The 16188-nt window shown below is 34.8% G+C and overlaps 1 protein-coding gene across 1 annotated transcript in view; it reads left to right on the top strand.

The window, feature by feature from the left end:
- Positions 1-16188, top strand: part of LOC144978533 (uncharacterized) — a 52073-nt gene that overhangs the window by 22109 nt on the left and 13776 nt on the right. The window contains exons 17-28 of the mRNA XM_078924724.1: positions 3767-3868; positions 4888-4945; positions 5142-5291; positions 5966-6158; positions 7360-7464; positions 8157-8235; positions 9615-9729; positions 10867-10947; positions 12313-12422; positions 13457-13570; positions 13819-13980; positions 14163-14291. Of these exons, the coding sequence (XP_078780850.1) occupies positions 3767-3868; positions 4888-4945; positions 5142-5291; positions 5966-6158; positions 7360-7464; positions 8157-8235; positions 9615-9729; positions 10867-10947; positions 12313-12422; positions 13457-13570; positions 13819-13980; positions 14163-14291 (1398 nt within the window). The remainder of the gene's footprint in view (positions 1-3766; positions 3869-4887; positions 4946-5141; positions 5292-5965; positions 6159-7359; positions 7465-8156; positions 8236-9614; positions 9730-10866; positions 10948-12312; positions 12423-13456; positions 13571-13818; positions 13981-14162; positions 14292-16188) is intronic.

Here is a 16188-nt window from a genome sequence, read left to right as displayed (position 1 = left end):
GGTGTAGCCCTTACTTTAAAAGCAAAATGATTAGTATTAATCTTGGGTGAAGCAAGCATGTCATTCCTAGGAGGGGGGGGGGGGGGGGGGCGGGGTGTATAGAGGTCTTGATAGCTCAAGGAGAGGGGTTGGGGGGGGGGGGTAGATGGCTCAAGGGTAGAGGGGGGGGGGTGTAGAGGTCTTGATAGCTTAAGGGTAGAGGGGATTTGGGGATGGGGGGGGGGGGGGGAGGAGGTGGGAGATGACTCAAGGGTAGAGAGGGGAGGGGGGGGGGGGTAGGTGTATAGGCTTTGATATCTCAAGGGTAGAGCCCTTGCCTTACAATCAAAGGAATTAGTATTAATCTTAGGTGAAGTTGATTTATTTTTTTTCTGCTGTCCTCCTGTCCTTCCAGAATTATTAAAAAAAAAATTTAGATCTGTTAGATCTGGCAGAAATTGCTTTGTGATTGACTGGCATTCTATCCAAATGGTGCCATGGAATGCTGATAGAACCAACTTCCTGATAAGCCAAGACTGCAGCTATGTGGTCTTGTGGTATGACACTCACATTCGGATCGGAAGGTCCTGGGTTCTAGCCTCGCTTGACGCATAGTTTAGTTCTTGGAAAAGGCTCTTTACTCACATTCTTTCACTATACTCAGGTGTAAAATGAGTACCTGGCTATTAACAGCATTGTCTCTGTCTCTATTGTGTCATGTCTTACATGTTACGTGTTGCTGTTGGCCAGGGCCCCTTGTAAAGCGGATATTGCACTATATATATATATATGAGCCAAGGTCAAAAGGTGCCAATTTTTTTCCTCAAAATAAAAGTGACATAATAGTCCATTCATGTTTCTATATGTGTAGCAAAAACCCTGTACTTCATGAATCAAAGGCCCTTTAGATAACTTTAAGGTCTAACGCAGCATAATATCATCAACAATACCTATAGGTTGCTGGTGTCACCTGTGACCGGTGACACCAAAATGAGACAAAAAACTCAATAACCAAATGATTTTTGTTGAGTATCAAACTTTATTTAGTAAGTTATAGACAAAAAGACACAATCAACAACAATCATAGTACAATAATAATACCAACTATTGGAGAAAATGTTGCTTTTTTGGTGTCATCGGTCACAAGCAACATAGAATGCAAATATATTATTTCATAAAAATGTTTGTGCATTAACAACAACAACAATATTGCATATGCTTATTACCAGCAATGTTCAGAAACTTTTGGAATAAAATGTTGGGAAATAATGTGACCAAAGCATATCTTATTTAGCGACATTGTGTCACTTGTGACATTAGACCGATGACACCATTACTTATGTCACAAGCAATACCAAATTGCAATTTCGACAATAAATCATTAATTTCAGTCAAACCAGTGTAATAACCACAGTTAAATATGGAATTTAATAATATTTCAGAAACCAAAGACTTCAAAAATAGAAATATACATGGAAATTAGAGCATCTGAATGTGACTTTTGACATAAGACCGGTGACACCATTACTTATGTCACAAGCAACACCAAATCACACTTTCGTCCATAATACATCATTCTTTTCAGTCAAAAAAGACAATAACCTACTCTAAAAGGAAATTCGATAATATTTTAAGAGACTAAATACTTGCAAATTGGAAATATGATTAGATATTAGTAATACCATTGTTGCTATTACTTTGGTCAAAATCGGCACTAGAACGCAATTTTGCCTCAATAAATCAAGAATAGCAACTGAACACATGTAATATAGCCTGTTAAAATGTAATTCAATGACATTTCAAGCTTTGAAGAACATGAAAACAGAAATACATTAGAAACTTCAAACTTAAGTGTCACCTGTGACATTTTAACCAATGACACCAATGGTCACAAAAAGTACCAGAAGTCAAACAAACACTAGATAAATATCAGCCATGGTAATGAATTCATGTAACCATACCGTAACATCCGCCTACTGCTCAAATCTGCTAGTTTGTAGTAATTTAGTGTGTTAATAGTAAATCAAATCAAATTTCTTGACAACCCTTCTTTTATCTGGATTCGTCAAAAGCTTGAGTTTTGTCTTTTTCTTGATTGATACAACCCTGAAACATAAAAAATTAGAATTACAAGGAAATAATTAATTGTGCCAAAATCAGTCTTATGTGAGATGTCATAATATCATATTTGTAAATAGAATAACAGCTGAAAACATAATTTTTTGGTGGCACTTTGTAATATCCAATATCAAGTGTTGCTTGTGACAATGTAAAATAGTGATGACACCAAAGTTCAACTTACCTTTTCTGCCTGGAACCACGCTGGAAAGGCAAATGAAAGTGCTGCACTTCAAAGACTGGTAAGAAGGGTGGATCAAAATTGCGAGTCGCCATTTAACGAAACAAACTTCCACATGTTCACGCATGCCGTGTTGCTTGTGACAAATGACACCAAAACCAATAAACCTCAATATCGGCAAAACGGTATACATTTACTCCAAGATTTGAATTCAGATAGTAAATCTATCCTTTTTTCTCATAATAAAAGATTTTATAAACATTAAAAATGAGCTTTAAAGTTTCGTGTCGAGTCTTAGTATTGTGCTGTGTTTGATGACACCAAAGGTCACAAGCAACACCAACTTTTTAAGAACTCTATATGAAACTTAATCAGATATGTAATATACTGCAGTTGCGTTTAAAAGTAAATTTTGACTTCATACTATTAGTCAAATTTAAATCACGTGAGCTAAAACATCACATTTAATTTCTACATGATTTCTAAAAAGGTGATGCGTTGACCTCGTTTTAAGCACATGCCAAACAGCATTCAAATTTGACTTTCAAGTTGTTTATTTCATATTCTGTAGAACAGAGTATGTTGAGCTATCTAATTTTATCTCTTCTTCATATTATCAATTGATTACAAGCATTAACCCAATGAAAACAGCCCATAATTAAGTAAAAATCAAATTTTCTTAACACTGGTATCAGGCGGGCACCTTTTGACCTTGGCTCATATATATATATATATATACAAAAAAGGCTCAAGCTCAAGACTGCTGGACCAGAAAGATTGGTCGATTTTAAGCAAGTTCGACTTTTATCCATTATCAATGGAATATATTTAGACAAAGAACAGAAAAATTGTGACGTTTAAGCAGAAGTTGACTTTGAGAGCGTTGACTTTATGTGGATTTTACTTTATATTTGAATGTGAACATTTTCATGTTTAACCTATAAATTTGTAAATTATTAACTCTTGACATGATGACTTTACATACTAGACTAAATATGTACAAAAATTAGAATTACAAAACAAATACAGATGTTTTCCCAGTTTTGTAAGTTGTGTTGAGCATAGTTTGAAGTCTTAACCATACAATTTGATTTAACGCAAAACTCTCATGATTGTCATATTAACCCTCTCCTTACCAGCCATTTTCAGGATTTTCTCCAAAACTTAACACCCAACTAACACAAAAATATATTTTTGAATCACACTTGACACAATAGCAATACATTCTTGCCATTAATAATTTCTTAAGCAGAACATGCTTCACAACACACTGTTCATTTTCTATAAATTGTATGGTGTACAAGAAAAATTTGAAAAAGAAAAATGTTGGTTGTATCGTAACGAATGTGACGATTTTCCTATAGTTGGTAAGGAGAGGGTTAAAGGCAGTTAATAGAATGAATTTACTCTTCTTTTTTCAAATATTCTGATTGTCTGATCTATCAATAAAAAAAATGACATTCTATGTAACAATCTTATCTATGCTAGGCTTACCCAGGTGTTGAAGCGTTCATACAAGCCAAAGACATTCCGAAAGGTGGAGTCAACAATTGGAGGGGGACGGGGATTTTTACTGATATGTCACAAGAAGTAAGTTTATATAATCACACCTATATTCCTCATTCTGTTCTTCTCCTCTTTTTATTTGAACCATCATCTTTTATCTAACCAGCCATCACTGTCATATTCATCATCAGTGTTATCATTATCATCATCATGACGATCATTGTTATCATTGTCATCGTCGTTGTATCATCATCATCGTTGTTGTTGTCATCATCATCATCATCATTGTTATCATCATCATTGTTGTCATCATCATCATCATGATCATCATGATCATCATCATCATCATCATCATCATCATCATCATCATCATCATCATCATCATCATCATCAACACCATCATCATCATCACCATCATCATCATCATCATCATCATCATCATCATCGTCATCATCATCATCTCTATCACCAATGTTGTCTTCAATGTCACTGTTCTTTTTGTTGATTTCGTCATCATTACGAATACTTAGATATTTTCATTTACTTAAGATTTACCCTCTACGAGATTGTGGATAAGGATAAATCTAGATGAGGCGTGTATAATCTGAGAAGTTAAATATTGGGAGGAAAATAGATGATAATTTACGTATGGCAAGTTACCAATCAGTATAAAGGATGAACATTCTACTCATTTACATCGATTTTTGTGCCTTGTCCAAACATAGACAAGTGATTTATATTCAGGATAATGTTTGATACACTAGAAATTTAGCAGAAAGGAAAACATCGTAATAAAATGTTTGAAAAACCAGCCTGCCGCGTTATTCTCACCCAGCCCACGTTAATATAATGTGTATTTATTTATCTTTCATTTATACCTAATCAAACATTATTTGTTTTTATACAAGTATTTACAGATTTTTAAGGCCCTATGGTCAAATATCAATTTTTTTTTGGTTTGATTAATCACAGATTCTTTAGATTTAAATTTTAAAAATCAAATGTTTTTGGAATGTGTAGTCATAGCTTGTTCAGAAATATTATCAAATAATGTTTGATTTTGTTTACTTACTCGTTTTCCTTAATTGATTTTCCTCCTATAGCTTCTGAGTTCAGGTGTAATCGGCTACGCTGGTCAACCCATTGGAATCATTGTTGCAGGTAATCTACATTGTAACTGTGCTGTTGGTGTATGGAATAAGGGTGTCGATGGTGGTGGTGGTGGTGGTGATGGTGATGGTAATGGTAATGATGATGATGGTGATGATGATAATGATGGTGGTGATGGTGATGATGATGATGATGATGATGATGATGATGATGATGATAGTAATATTGGTATAATTTTCACCCACAGACTTGGAAACCACTGCCAGACACGCTGCGTCCATGGTCCAGGTAGAATACACAGACTTACAACCCGTCATCACTGACTTGAAAGAAGCTGTGGCCAAAAAAATGTTCTTCCCAGATCAAATCAAACCTGTCACAGTTGGAGACCCCATAAGTATGTTTAACAACTAAAAGACCAGAATTTTTGCAGTACCTGCTACTTTCTCAATTGTTTACCTTCACCAATTGTGCCCTATGTTTAGAGCACCTCGTTATATAAATGAAAGTTATAAGGTTGAATTGTATGTTCTATTTAGGGGTTTTTAGATCAAGTGGGAAATTAAGCCTTGTAACTCCTAAGAAAGGCTTTAAAAGATTTTTTAAAAAATTTCTCGAGAAAGAAATAAAAATTGACTAAGACCAGAAGGTTGGCACTAAAATGATGATGTTTATACAACCACTTCCCCCCCCCCCCTTTCATCTTAAGCCCTTTAGATGTGGCTTTATGTGCTTGTTCTGGATAAAGATCATTTGATTTTGCTTGGACCCTATGTAAGGTCCTTTGCTGAGCGGGAGCATCAAATGAATTTCTCTCTTTGTGCGAGATTTTATTTTTTTTCTCCCTTGTCAATCAAATTAGTGATTGCAGCTTTTTTACATGTTTGATTTCCAGCTCATTAAAAGCTAATGCTTAAGTTTTTGATTTAAAGGCTTTTAATCATGTAGAAATTATCATTTAACATTTCGAAGTAAAACTAAGCTAAAATATTTCTAATATTTTTATAGAAAATAATACGCCATGAACTTGTCACTTTTCAATTATTTTTTTTCGAATTTATTTGATTTCAGCTGCCATAAAAAATGCTCCTTACAAGATTAGTGGCAATGTGTACACTGGCGAACAGTATCATTTCCATATGGAGACACAGACAACGGTGTGCTGTCCCACTGACACAGGAGGTATGAAGCTCAATGCTTCAACACAATGGGTGGACGGTGTGGTGGAGACTGTTGCTCAGGTTTTGGGGATTCCACAATGTGCGTAAGTAAATTTTTTTTAAACCTAGTGGAAAACCTGCAATATATTTGCGGGAAAACAAAGGCTATTACGAACAGGCAGTCATCTATTTTTCTTTTAGATTCTAAAACAAAATCATACAAACTATTATTGCAAAGTATTTGGGGATTCCACAATATTATTTCTTTAAAATTCAAATTTAATTTTTAACCCATCTCTGTTGTTTTGTGAATGAAAATATTGGATATTTTTAAGTACAGTGCCTGAATTTTGGGGGTCCCTATAGCTCAGGTGGTAGAACACTCATTTCACAAAGCAAAGGGACCAAGATCGATTCCGGATGCAGGTCAAGATTTTTTCTGACTCCCCCACCCCCCCTGTCCACCAAACAGTGATTGGCTGGCTGGGTCTGTTAGATCTGGCAGAAGTACTTTGTGATAGACTAGTGCTATTGTCCGTTTCGCACTATAGAAACCGGGATAAACTCCACCTCCATAGGCCTGGCTCTGAAGGTCTACTAAACTGCCTGATTTTCAACATTAATAGCCCATTTTTACCTCAAAACAGTTGTCGATATATCAAATTTGCTAGTCTGAGATGAACAGAGATTTTTTTCTGACCACCTAGCAGTGATTGGGTAATTGGATCTCTGAAGAGCTTTTAAATATCAGTTTGCAATGGACGAATACTCTATCCAAATGTTAGAAGTAAGAAAATAGTGCAATATCCCCTAAACATGCTCAAAGCACTTTACAAGGGGTCCCTCGCCAACAGCAACACTTAACATGTAGGATGATACATGACGTCTGTTACAATATTATATGACAGAGACAACGCTGTTTATGGCCTAGTACTCATTTACTACCTGAGTACGATGAGAGAATGTGAGTAGAGAGGCGTTTCCAAGGACTCAACTATGCACTTTGCTCAGAGCAGGTCTCAAACCCTGGACCTTCCAGTCGTACCACTAGACCACACAAACTAAATAACTAAAGTAGCCAGAGATTCCTAAATGAGCCAATTAAGATGAAGAGAAAAATAGAGTAAATGTGACTCGCTCCCCTTTTATATGAAACACATTTACTCACTTTATCTTTCTCTTATCTTAATTGATAGCAAGCAATTAATTTTATCATACTTATTGTTACATAGACCCCTGGTTTCACAGTTTTTACAGCTATAAAGGACTTTTGTTTTTTTGTTTTTGTTTTTCAATTGTTTTTAGGGTAACAGTTGAGCTGGAGAGAATTGGTGGAGCGTTTGGTGGAAAAATCACTCAAAATTTTTTGATATCTGGTCTGTGTGCTCTTGCTGCTCATGTCACGGAAAGGTAAGGATTTTATTTGGTTTTTATTTGACTTCTTGTAGCTTTTTTAATAATGTGAAACGGGAAAGGAATTATGAGGAAGATGCAGTAAGAACAGATTCAATAACAATAATGATAGTTGTGATAACAAGAACAGGAACAACAAAACAATAATAACAATAAGTGTAATAATATAATAATAATAATAATAATAATAATAATAATAATAATAATAATAATAATAATAATAATAATAATAATAATATATAATAATAATAATAATAATAATAATAATAATAATAATAATAATAATAATAATAATAATAATAATAATAATATAATAATATAATAATAATAATAATAATAATAATAATAATAATAATAATAATAATAATAATTAATAATAATATTAATAATGATAATAATAATAATATAATAATAATAATAATAATAATAATAATAATAATATAATATAATAATAATAATAATGATAATAGTAATAATAATAATAATAATAATAATAGTAATAATAATAATAATATAATAATAATAATAATAATAATAATAATAATATAATAAAAATATTAATAATAACAATGATAATAATATTACAGCTAATTATAACAAGATTAATAATAAAGACAACAGCGCTAACAACAACAACAACAATCTAGTTATACTCGTCCTCTCATGTGAATGAAATGTTCCAATTTCAGACCAGTTAAGATGCATTTGGATATCCATGACAACATGAAAATGTTGGGAAAACGGCCAGCTTACTACTATGAATATGAAGTGAGTTTTAAAAAAATAATTTTGGGGCAAACCAACCTATTCTTTTAAAATTGAAAGGAAGGACAATGGGAACCCCTGAATGTTGACCAAGTGCTATTGGTGAAGTAATCATATGCAAATCATATTTTGACCCGCTGTCTCATATCAGTATTATGTCTGGGCGGCCAGTCTTTTATTTGATGAATTAATAAAAGGACAATGGGAACCCTTTAATGTTGACCAATCGTTATGTGTGTAGTAATCATATACGCAGCGGCAGCTTCTATTGGCCTCACACTACTATATTATGATTGTTCTATCCAGGTGGCAGCAGCAGCTTCTAATGGTGCTCACAATATAACGATCGACCCAATTAGCAAAGTCCGTACCGCACTCGTGCACCATCACAAACCCACCCGGAAGCTTCGTCATAACACACCGTTCAACTAGATGCTCTGCGATTTCGGGTTCCATCCCACATCGGGTACATGTTGGACAGGTGGAAAGTCCCCACTAATGAAGCGATTTTGCTGTGAGGCAGGTCCTCGACCGAAGTCGATTCGCTACCACCCAGTTTCTCCTTTTACTGGTGGAGAAGCCTGGCAACTTCTCACCTAATTTCGAGGAGTTGATGTCCCCACTCCCTTCAGGGATTGAATTCGTCCAAGCCGACTTCCATCTCGTATATGCATCTAGGTAGCGAATTTGTTGCCACATTTATGTACAGTCCCGAACCCATCCGGTAGCTTCTTCACAACGCAACACATGACCAAATACTCTGCAATTTCAAGTTCTTGTCCTTGCATACATGCGGGACAGGTGGAAAGTCCCCACTGATAAAGTGACTAAAGGCATTGAAAAAAATCTGGTGGATGTCAGTACTTTGAGTTACTAATGTAATTTCATGGCCATTCATATTCTGTGCACTTTGCACTTTGATTGGTATGCAAAAATGAAAGTAGTGAAAAGGGTGGTCAGCTTACTACATAATGTCTCTTGATGAGATGATCTCAAATGTCCCTCTTGTCTTGTATGTGCTGAAACATGAAACGTTAACTTTTAACCCTTAAATGCTGCTGCTACTGCTGCTGATGATGATGATGATGATGATGATGACATGATGACAACAATGACAATGATGATGACGGCGACGACGACAATGATGATTATTATGATGATGATGATGATGATGATGACATGATGACAACAATGACAATGATGATGATGGCGATGACGACAATGATGATGATGATGATGACGACGACGATAATGATGACGCTGATGATGATGATGATGATGATAGTGAACATGATGATAAGTGTCAATGATGTTGATTACAATAAAAATTAGTTTGATGAATACAATTTTGATATTGCAAATATAATGGGCTTTTTTTTCAGATTGGTGTGGACAACTCTGGTAAACTCCTCGGTATCAATGTGACTTTGTATGAAGACTTAGGAATCGTCCCCTATGAGAGTCTTGGAACGACCATCTTGAATCACATTGACAACGGTACCAGATATATTGTTTTCAGTCATGATAACCTTTGCACCTTGAGCATTTATATAGTGCAATATCCACTAAACGTACTCAAAGCACTTTACAAGGGATCCCTAGCCAACAGCAACACTTAGCATTTGAGGCGAGACATGATGCCTGCTAGTCGATATTACAATTTTTTTGCCAACAGAGACAATACTGTTAAAAATTTTTAAAAAAGGACAAAAATAACTTTAGCTTTTAAATAGCGCAATATCGACTAACCATGCTCAAAGCACTTTACTGGGGGTTCATAGCCAATAGGAACACTTAACAGGTCAGAAGAGACATGACGCCTGCTAGGCGATATTACAATTCTTTGAACAGAGACTGCTGTTAACACAGCCAGGTAAAGAGCCTTTTCCAAGGACTCAACTATGCACCGCCCAGTTGGACTCAAACCCTGGACCCTCCAATCCAAAGGTCAGTGTCACACCACAAGGCCACAAGAGTTATGCTTGCATCTGGTGGACAAGAGATAATCAAATAGTATATCTTCCTTGTAAACAGTTGAATGTTGTTGATTCTGATACAATCTACTTATGTGGTTTTGTTGTATGACCACTCTTTACTCACATTCTCTCACCGTACTCAGCTGTAAAATGAGTACCTGGCTATTAACAGCATTGTCTTTATCTGAAAAAATTATAATATCGCCTAACAGGCACCATGACCCGTCCTATATGTTAAGTGTTGCTGTTGACCAGGGACCCCTTGTAAAGCACTTAAAGCATGTTTAGTAGATATTGCGCTATATAAAAGCTAAAAAAAAAAAACAACAAAAAAGTGTTGTGAGCTGAATTTGTGACTAAATAGTTCTATATATTTTAGCAGCGAGTTCTGTCAGGTAATTACTAAAATGCAATATTATAAATGTCTATTTGATAATTCATTCATAAAGCCATTAAATTTATTCATAAATCTTTGCCTTTTTTTTAAAAAAAAAAGAAAAAAACTGCAATACATTAGTGTTTAACCCAGTGTTCTGAGCTTTATTTTTTTTTTTTAATCTCATGATTTTGATAGAGTGAGCAATTAATTCTGTGTCATAAATGAGTTCCTCAGATTCCCAATTCCAATTCATGCAAATCTATATTGTTTTATTTCCAGCCTATTACTGCCCCAACTGGCTGTTCACCCTGATCACTGTGAAGACCAACAAACCGGCTGCCACTGCTTGTCGATCTCCAAGTAATATATTGCGTGTTACATAATTTCTTACACAACAATGTCATGACAGGAATTCTTAGCTTAGAGAGAGGATGTTTACATAGTTTCTTACACAACAATGTCATGACAGGAATTCTTAGCTTAGAGAGAGGATGTTTACATAGTTTCTTACACAACAATGTCATGACAGGAATTCTTAGCTTAGAGAGAGGATGTTTACATAGTTTCTTACACAACAATGTCATGACAGGAATTCTTAGCTTAGAGAGAGGATGTTTACATAGTTTCTTACACAACAATGTCATGACCGGAATTCTTAGCTTAGAGAGAGGATGTTTACATAGTTTCTTACACAACAATGTCATCACAGGGATTCTTAGCTTAGAGAGAGGATGTTTACATAGTTTCTTACACAACAATGTCATGACCGGAATTCTTAGCTTAGAGAGAGGATGTTTACATAGTTTCTTACTCAACAATGTCATCACAGGGATTCTTAGCTGAGAGAGAGAATGTTTACATTTACATAGTTCCTTCCAGAACAAAGTCATGACACGAATTCTTAGTTGAGGGAGAGGTAGTTAAAATTATAGTTCATTTTTGTAGTTATTTTTTTTAGAGATATTTTTTCCCCAATGTAAATCCTCTCTCTGTTATGAACTATTATAGTTTTTGTGTACTGTGAACATAATCATTTGAGCGTATCCTTCATTGCAGGATCTTTTCCTTGAGTCTGGATGGGGTTTTAATATATAGCCAAAATGGGTACATTGATAGATTGCTTTTATTTATTCTTACTTTTCCTTTGGTGCTTTTAACTTCAGACCTACAACTTTATCGCAATCATCTCTCTTTTTACTGGCGCTATAATTACATATAAAAATATTGCAAGCACAGTAAAACCCCTAATTACTTGTTCATTTTATTTTCTATTTATTTGTTTATATATTCAAATTACATTGTATTTTAATGTCTATACCTGACCTTTTGTAATTGGAAGAACATTTATCATTTCACGTGAAACTATATTATTTTTATATTTTAATTTTTAAGGTTAAAAGTTTATCAATTTGTTTAAAATTCATCCCCAAGTGGAAGACTGGATTAACACAGGTATCAAATGCAGTGCAGTGTTGCTAAGTGAGTTAGGATGAGGTGACTTGCTCAAGGCCACACAGTGCGACGGGTAGTTGAACTCGGTACCTTTCTGGTATAAAGCAAAGACCATACCATTGAGCCACACCCCGTCCTGTGATTTATGTCATATATTTCATTATTTATCGATTTATTGTTGTTAAACTTTAATTTTTAATGTGTACATATTTATATGCTTATATATTGATTAATTTGTTATCTGATTTATTTACTCCAATTATATTGTTTCAGTGTCTGTACCTGGCCTCTTTGTCATTGAGACTATCATGGACCATGTCTCCAGAGAGCTGAAATTTGATCCCATGAATCTACGCAAACTCAATCTGTACGTCCCAAACCAGGTATGAAGATAAAAGAATAAAACAAAATATGGCCGACCATGCACCTTAAACTTATTATATGTCAAGATGACCTAGTTTTTTTTAAACTTTGAATTGTAGTCCAAATTGTTAAAATATTTTATTTTTTTTAGTGGTCAATAAGATTATTTTTTCTTAATCAGAGAGAAAACAAATGGGTTTTGGGGGGGGGGGGGGGGGGGTTCATTTTTTATCTAATCCTTTTATCTTTTATTTTTTTGGCATCTGTATTATATTGACACGATGTATACTTATTTGCAAGTCTGATAACCTAAATCGTTATGGGCTCATTGTTGAATGAATACTTGGATTGTAGTGACTTGTTGGTCCTTAAGTTGGGTCTGCTCTGGGCGGGCCAAAATTGAGTTTTGGAAAATACTCTTTACTTATATTTTCTGACTATACTCAGGCGTATCTGGCAGTAACAGCATTATATTTATAGAAAAAACAAATTATAATTGTACTTTATTGGGTGTCATGTCTTGTATTTCATGCTCAATTTTACTTTAAGTATATTTAATGAATTTTGTGCTATATTTAAAGCTCCATGTTTTGAGTTTTTTTCCCTTTAAAAGTTAAAAATAAATAATTTATAATGTAAAAAAAAACCCAAAAAAACTTGAGCATTTATATAGAACAATATCCACTAAACATGTTCAAATCGCTAACCAACAGCAATACTTAACATGTAGGGCAAGACATGACGCCTGTTTGTTGATATTGCGATTTTGTTTCCGACAGAGGAAAGGCTGTTAACGGCCAGGTACTCATTTTACTTCTTAGTACAATGAGAGAATATGAGTAAAAATTGCCTGCTTACTTTGGATAAGAAGCTTATCTATTGCAAAGTACTTTCCACAGAATCTAACATGACCCCACTACCCATAAATGGTCAGAGGGATTAGAAAAAAAAAACCTCGACTTCTCTCCGGACCAATACTGATTCTTTGAGGCAAGTGATCTTCATCTGAGCTATTGTTTCATTATAATCATTTTTGCTAAATTCTTTCTTTCAGACCTCGCCAAGTGGAGAGGTTTTGAGTAACTGCAAAATCCGACCTGTTGTGGCTCAGTTTGAGACGGAAACTGATTTGGTGAAACGTGTAGCTGCAGTGAAAGACTTTAATAAGGTAAGAAAAAAAAAATGAAGGAGCAGGCAAAGGTGTAATATTAAGATCTGAAAAAGTGTGTATGAAACAGTGCTCATTTTAGACAAAGCAGAGAGAAAAATACGAAAATAAAAAAATCCCAAAAAATAATATATATGTGTTGCTTTTAGCTTGGACTCTTTACAAAGCTTATTGAGCACATTTAGTGGTTCTGTTGTTTTGGTGGGATTTCCCATTTTTTTCTCTTTTTTTTCCTTTGTCTTCATCAGGCAAATCGTTGGAGGAAACGAGGCATTGCCCTCATGCCTAATCGCTTTGGCATTGATTGGGCTAACTGTGATTTCAACACAATGGTGTCAATTTTCCACGGGGATGGGAGTGTAGCCATTTCTCACGGAGGAATTGACTGTGGACAGGGCATCAACACCAAGGTATTGTCATTATTTTTTTTTAAAAACTGAATCATCCTCATTATTTTTATGGACATGGGCAATATTTTGATGGTATATTAAGTTTGATTCATTTATTTCATGGCCATAAAGAGCAACACATCAATTGAGTGGACACTTTTATTCAAAGAAGAAAAATAATACTAATACACATTCTCTTTCAGGTGATTCAAGTTTGTGCCTACAAGCTTGGTATATCCATGAACTTGATTCAAGTGAAGAAAGCTTCATCTATCATCAATGCTAACTCCAGCACTACAGGCGGATCCATAACCTCTGAACTTTGTTGCAAGGTAATGGTATTGTGTTATCTTCAAATGTGTAATGTGAAATCTGCTTAGAGGCAATACATAGGAACAGTAAAATTTGTTGACACTAACTCTTTCAACAGTTGTAGAGAATTTCTTTCAATTGATATTTAATCCACGTTACTTATTTTGTTCTACTGTCATATATATATTGCCGTTGTTTTAAAAAAACACAGTATATGCAATGGTAACCAAATAGCACATACTGTATTATTCAATAAAATGGCAGTATATATAAATAAAATACATGGGATATTCATGTCAATGAAAAAATAATTTTTTTCCTTTCTGTGCAGCTATGTGGTCTTGTGGTATGACACTCACTTTCGGATCAGAAGGTCCTGTGTTCGAGCCACGCTCAGTGCATAGTTATTTCTCGTCCTAATGTTAAGTGTTGCTGTTGGCCAGAGACCCTTTGTAAAGTACTTTGAGAATGTTAAGTAGATATTGCGCTATATAAAAGCTTAAGATCTTTTTTTTTTTAATATGCTGTCCTATCTTTGACACATTATGGATGCGGATACAAATGGCGTCAATGAAAATTGAAAAACCATTGAAAATCCATGTCTTGTCAGTCATTGGTGACGGCAATGAAAGATGCAGACTTAAAAAAAAAAGACAAAAAAAAAAAAACCCATAAAACTTTGAGCTATTAAATTGTGCAATATCTACTAAACATGCTCAAAGCTCTTTACAAGGGGTCCCTAGCTAACAGCAACACTTAACATGTAGGACGAGCCATGATGCTTGTTATGCGATTACAGTGAGAGTGTGAGTAAAGAGCCTTTTCCAAGTGCTCAATTATGCGCCATTCGGGACTCGAACCCAGGGCTTTTCGATCTGAAGGCAAATGTCATACCACTAGACCACATAAGAGTCAGAAATAGCGGTGTGACTTGATGTTCATTGAGGACTAAGACATATCGCTATACAACTTCTCTCTTGGTGAAAACCATGAATGTAATATCAGGTTACAGTAAAAAATTGAATCCTGCCTGTAAATTTTGAAACCACACAGATGTTTGAAAACAGATAATTTTCAAACTTCCAGTGCGGTGCATCACAATTTTGTCTGCATTTGATTTTATCCAGAGTTGTGTGGTACCATGGTTGTGTATAATCGGTATTATTTGAACTTAATGAGATTCCTTTTTAAATTTTTGTATTTATTTATACATTTGTTTATTTTGCTATATTTTTTATTTATATATATATATATATATATATATATATATATATATATATATATATATATATATATATATATATATATATATGTTCGACAAATGGATGATGCCAAGTCTGCAAAGATAGATCATCATCAAGCCCTACTGCAACCTCCTCGTGGTGTCGAACGGTAACAGGTCAAGCTGGCCAACTGCAGAGGGCGACAAGAATAGGCAATGGCAAACCATTCTTGTAACTTTGCCGAGTTAACTGCATGAATAAGTCCAAAAAGTTAAACGGTGACAGCGTAAAGGGGAGCATGTTTTCACGGAAGACTGCTGCCTCGCTCGGTTGGGAGCGTGATGTTCGTCAGGTCACACCGAACCGTCAGCCAGTTACTAGGCGAAATAAATTTAACAAAGGTGACAAAACCAAAATTGGGACATGGAATGTCAGGACCTGTGCCCAAAAAGGAAAACTAAACAACATTCTAAAAGAAATGAAACGGCTCCAAATAAATATTCTTGGCCTGGCAGAGATGAGATGGAAAGAGCAGGGAACCATGTCAAAACAAGAAAACAACATGACATATAAGATCATATGGAGTGGTGGAACCTCTTTCCAAAAAGGAGTAGGGATGATCTTAGACCAAAAATCAACCAAATTTTACAAAGGGCACGTAGCAATCTCAGACAGAGTTTTGCTGGTTAAGCTA

Source organism: Berghia stephanieae, chromosome 8 (genome assembly GCF_034508935.2).
Source record: "Berghia stephanieae isolate SIO BIC M18660-M18661 chromosome 8, UCSD_Bste_1.3, whole genome shotgun sequence".
Taxonomy (NCBI): domain Eukaryota; kingdom Metazoa; phylum Mollusca; class Gastropoda; order Nudibranchia; family Aeolidiidae; genus Berghia; species Berghia stephanieae.
Note: the sequence above shows the minus strand (reverse complement) of the source record. Positions and strands in the feature narration are given on the sequence as shown.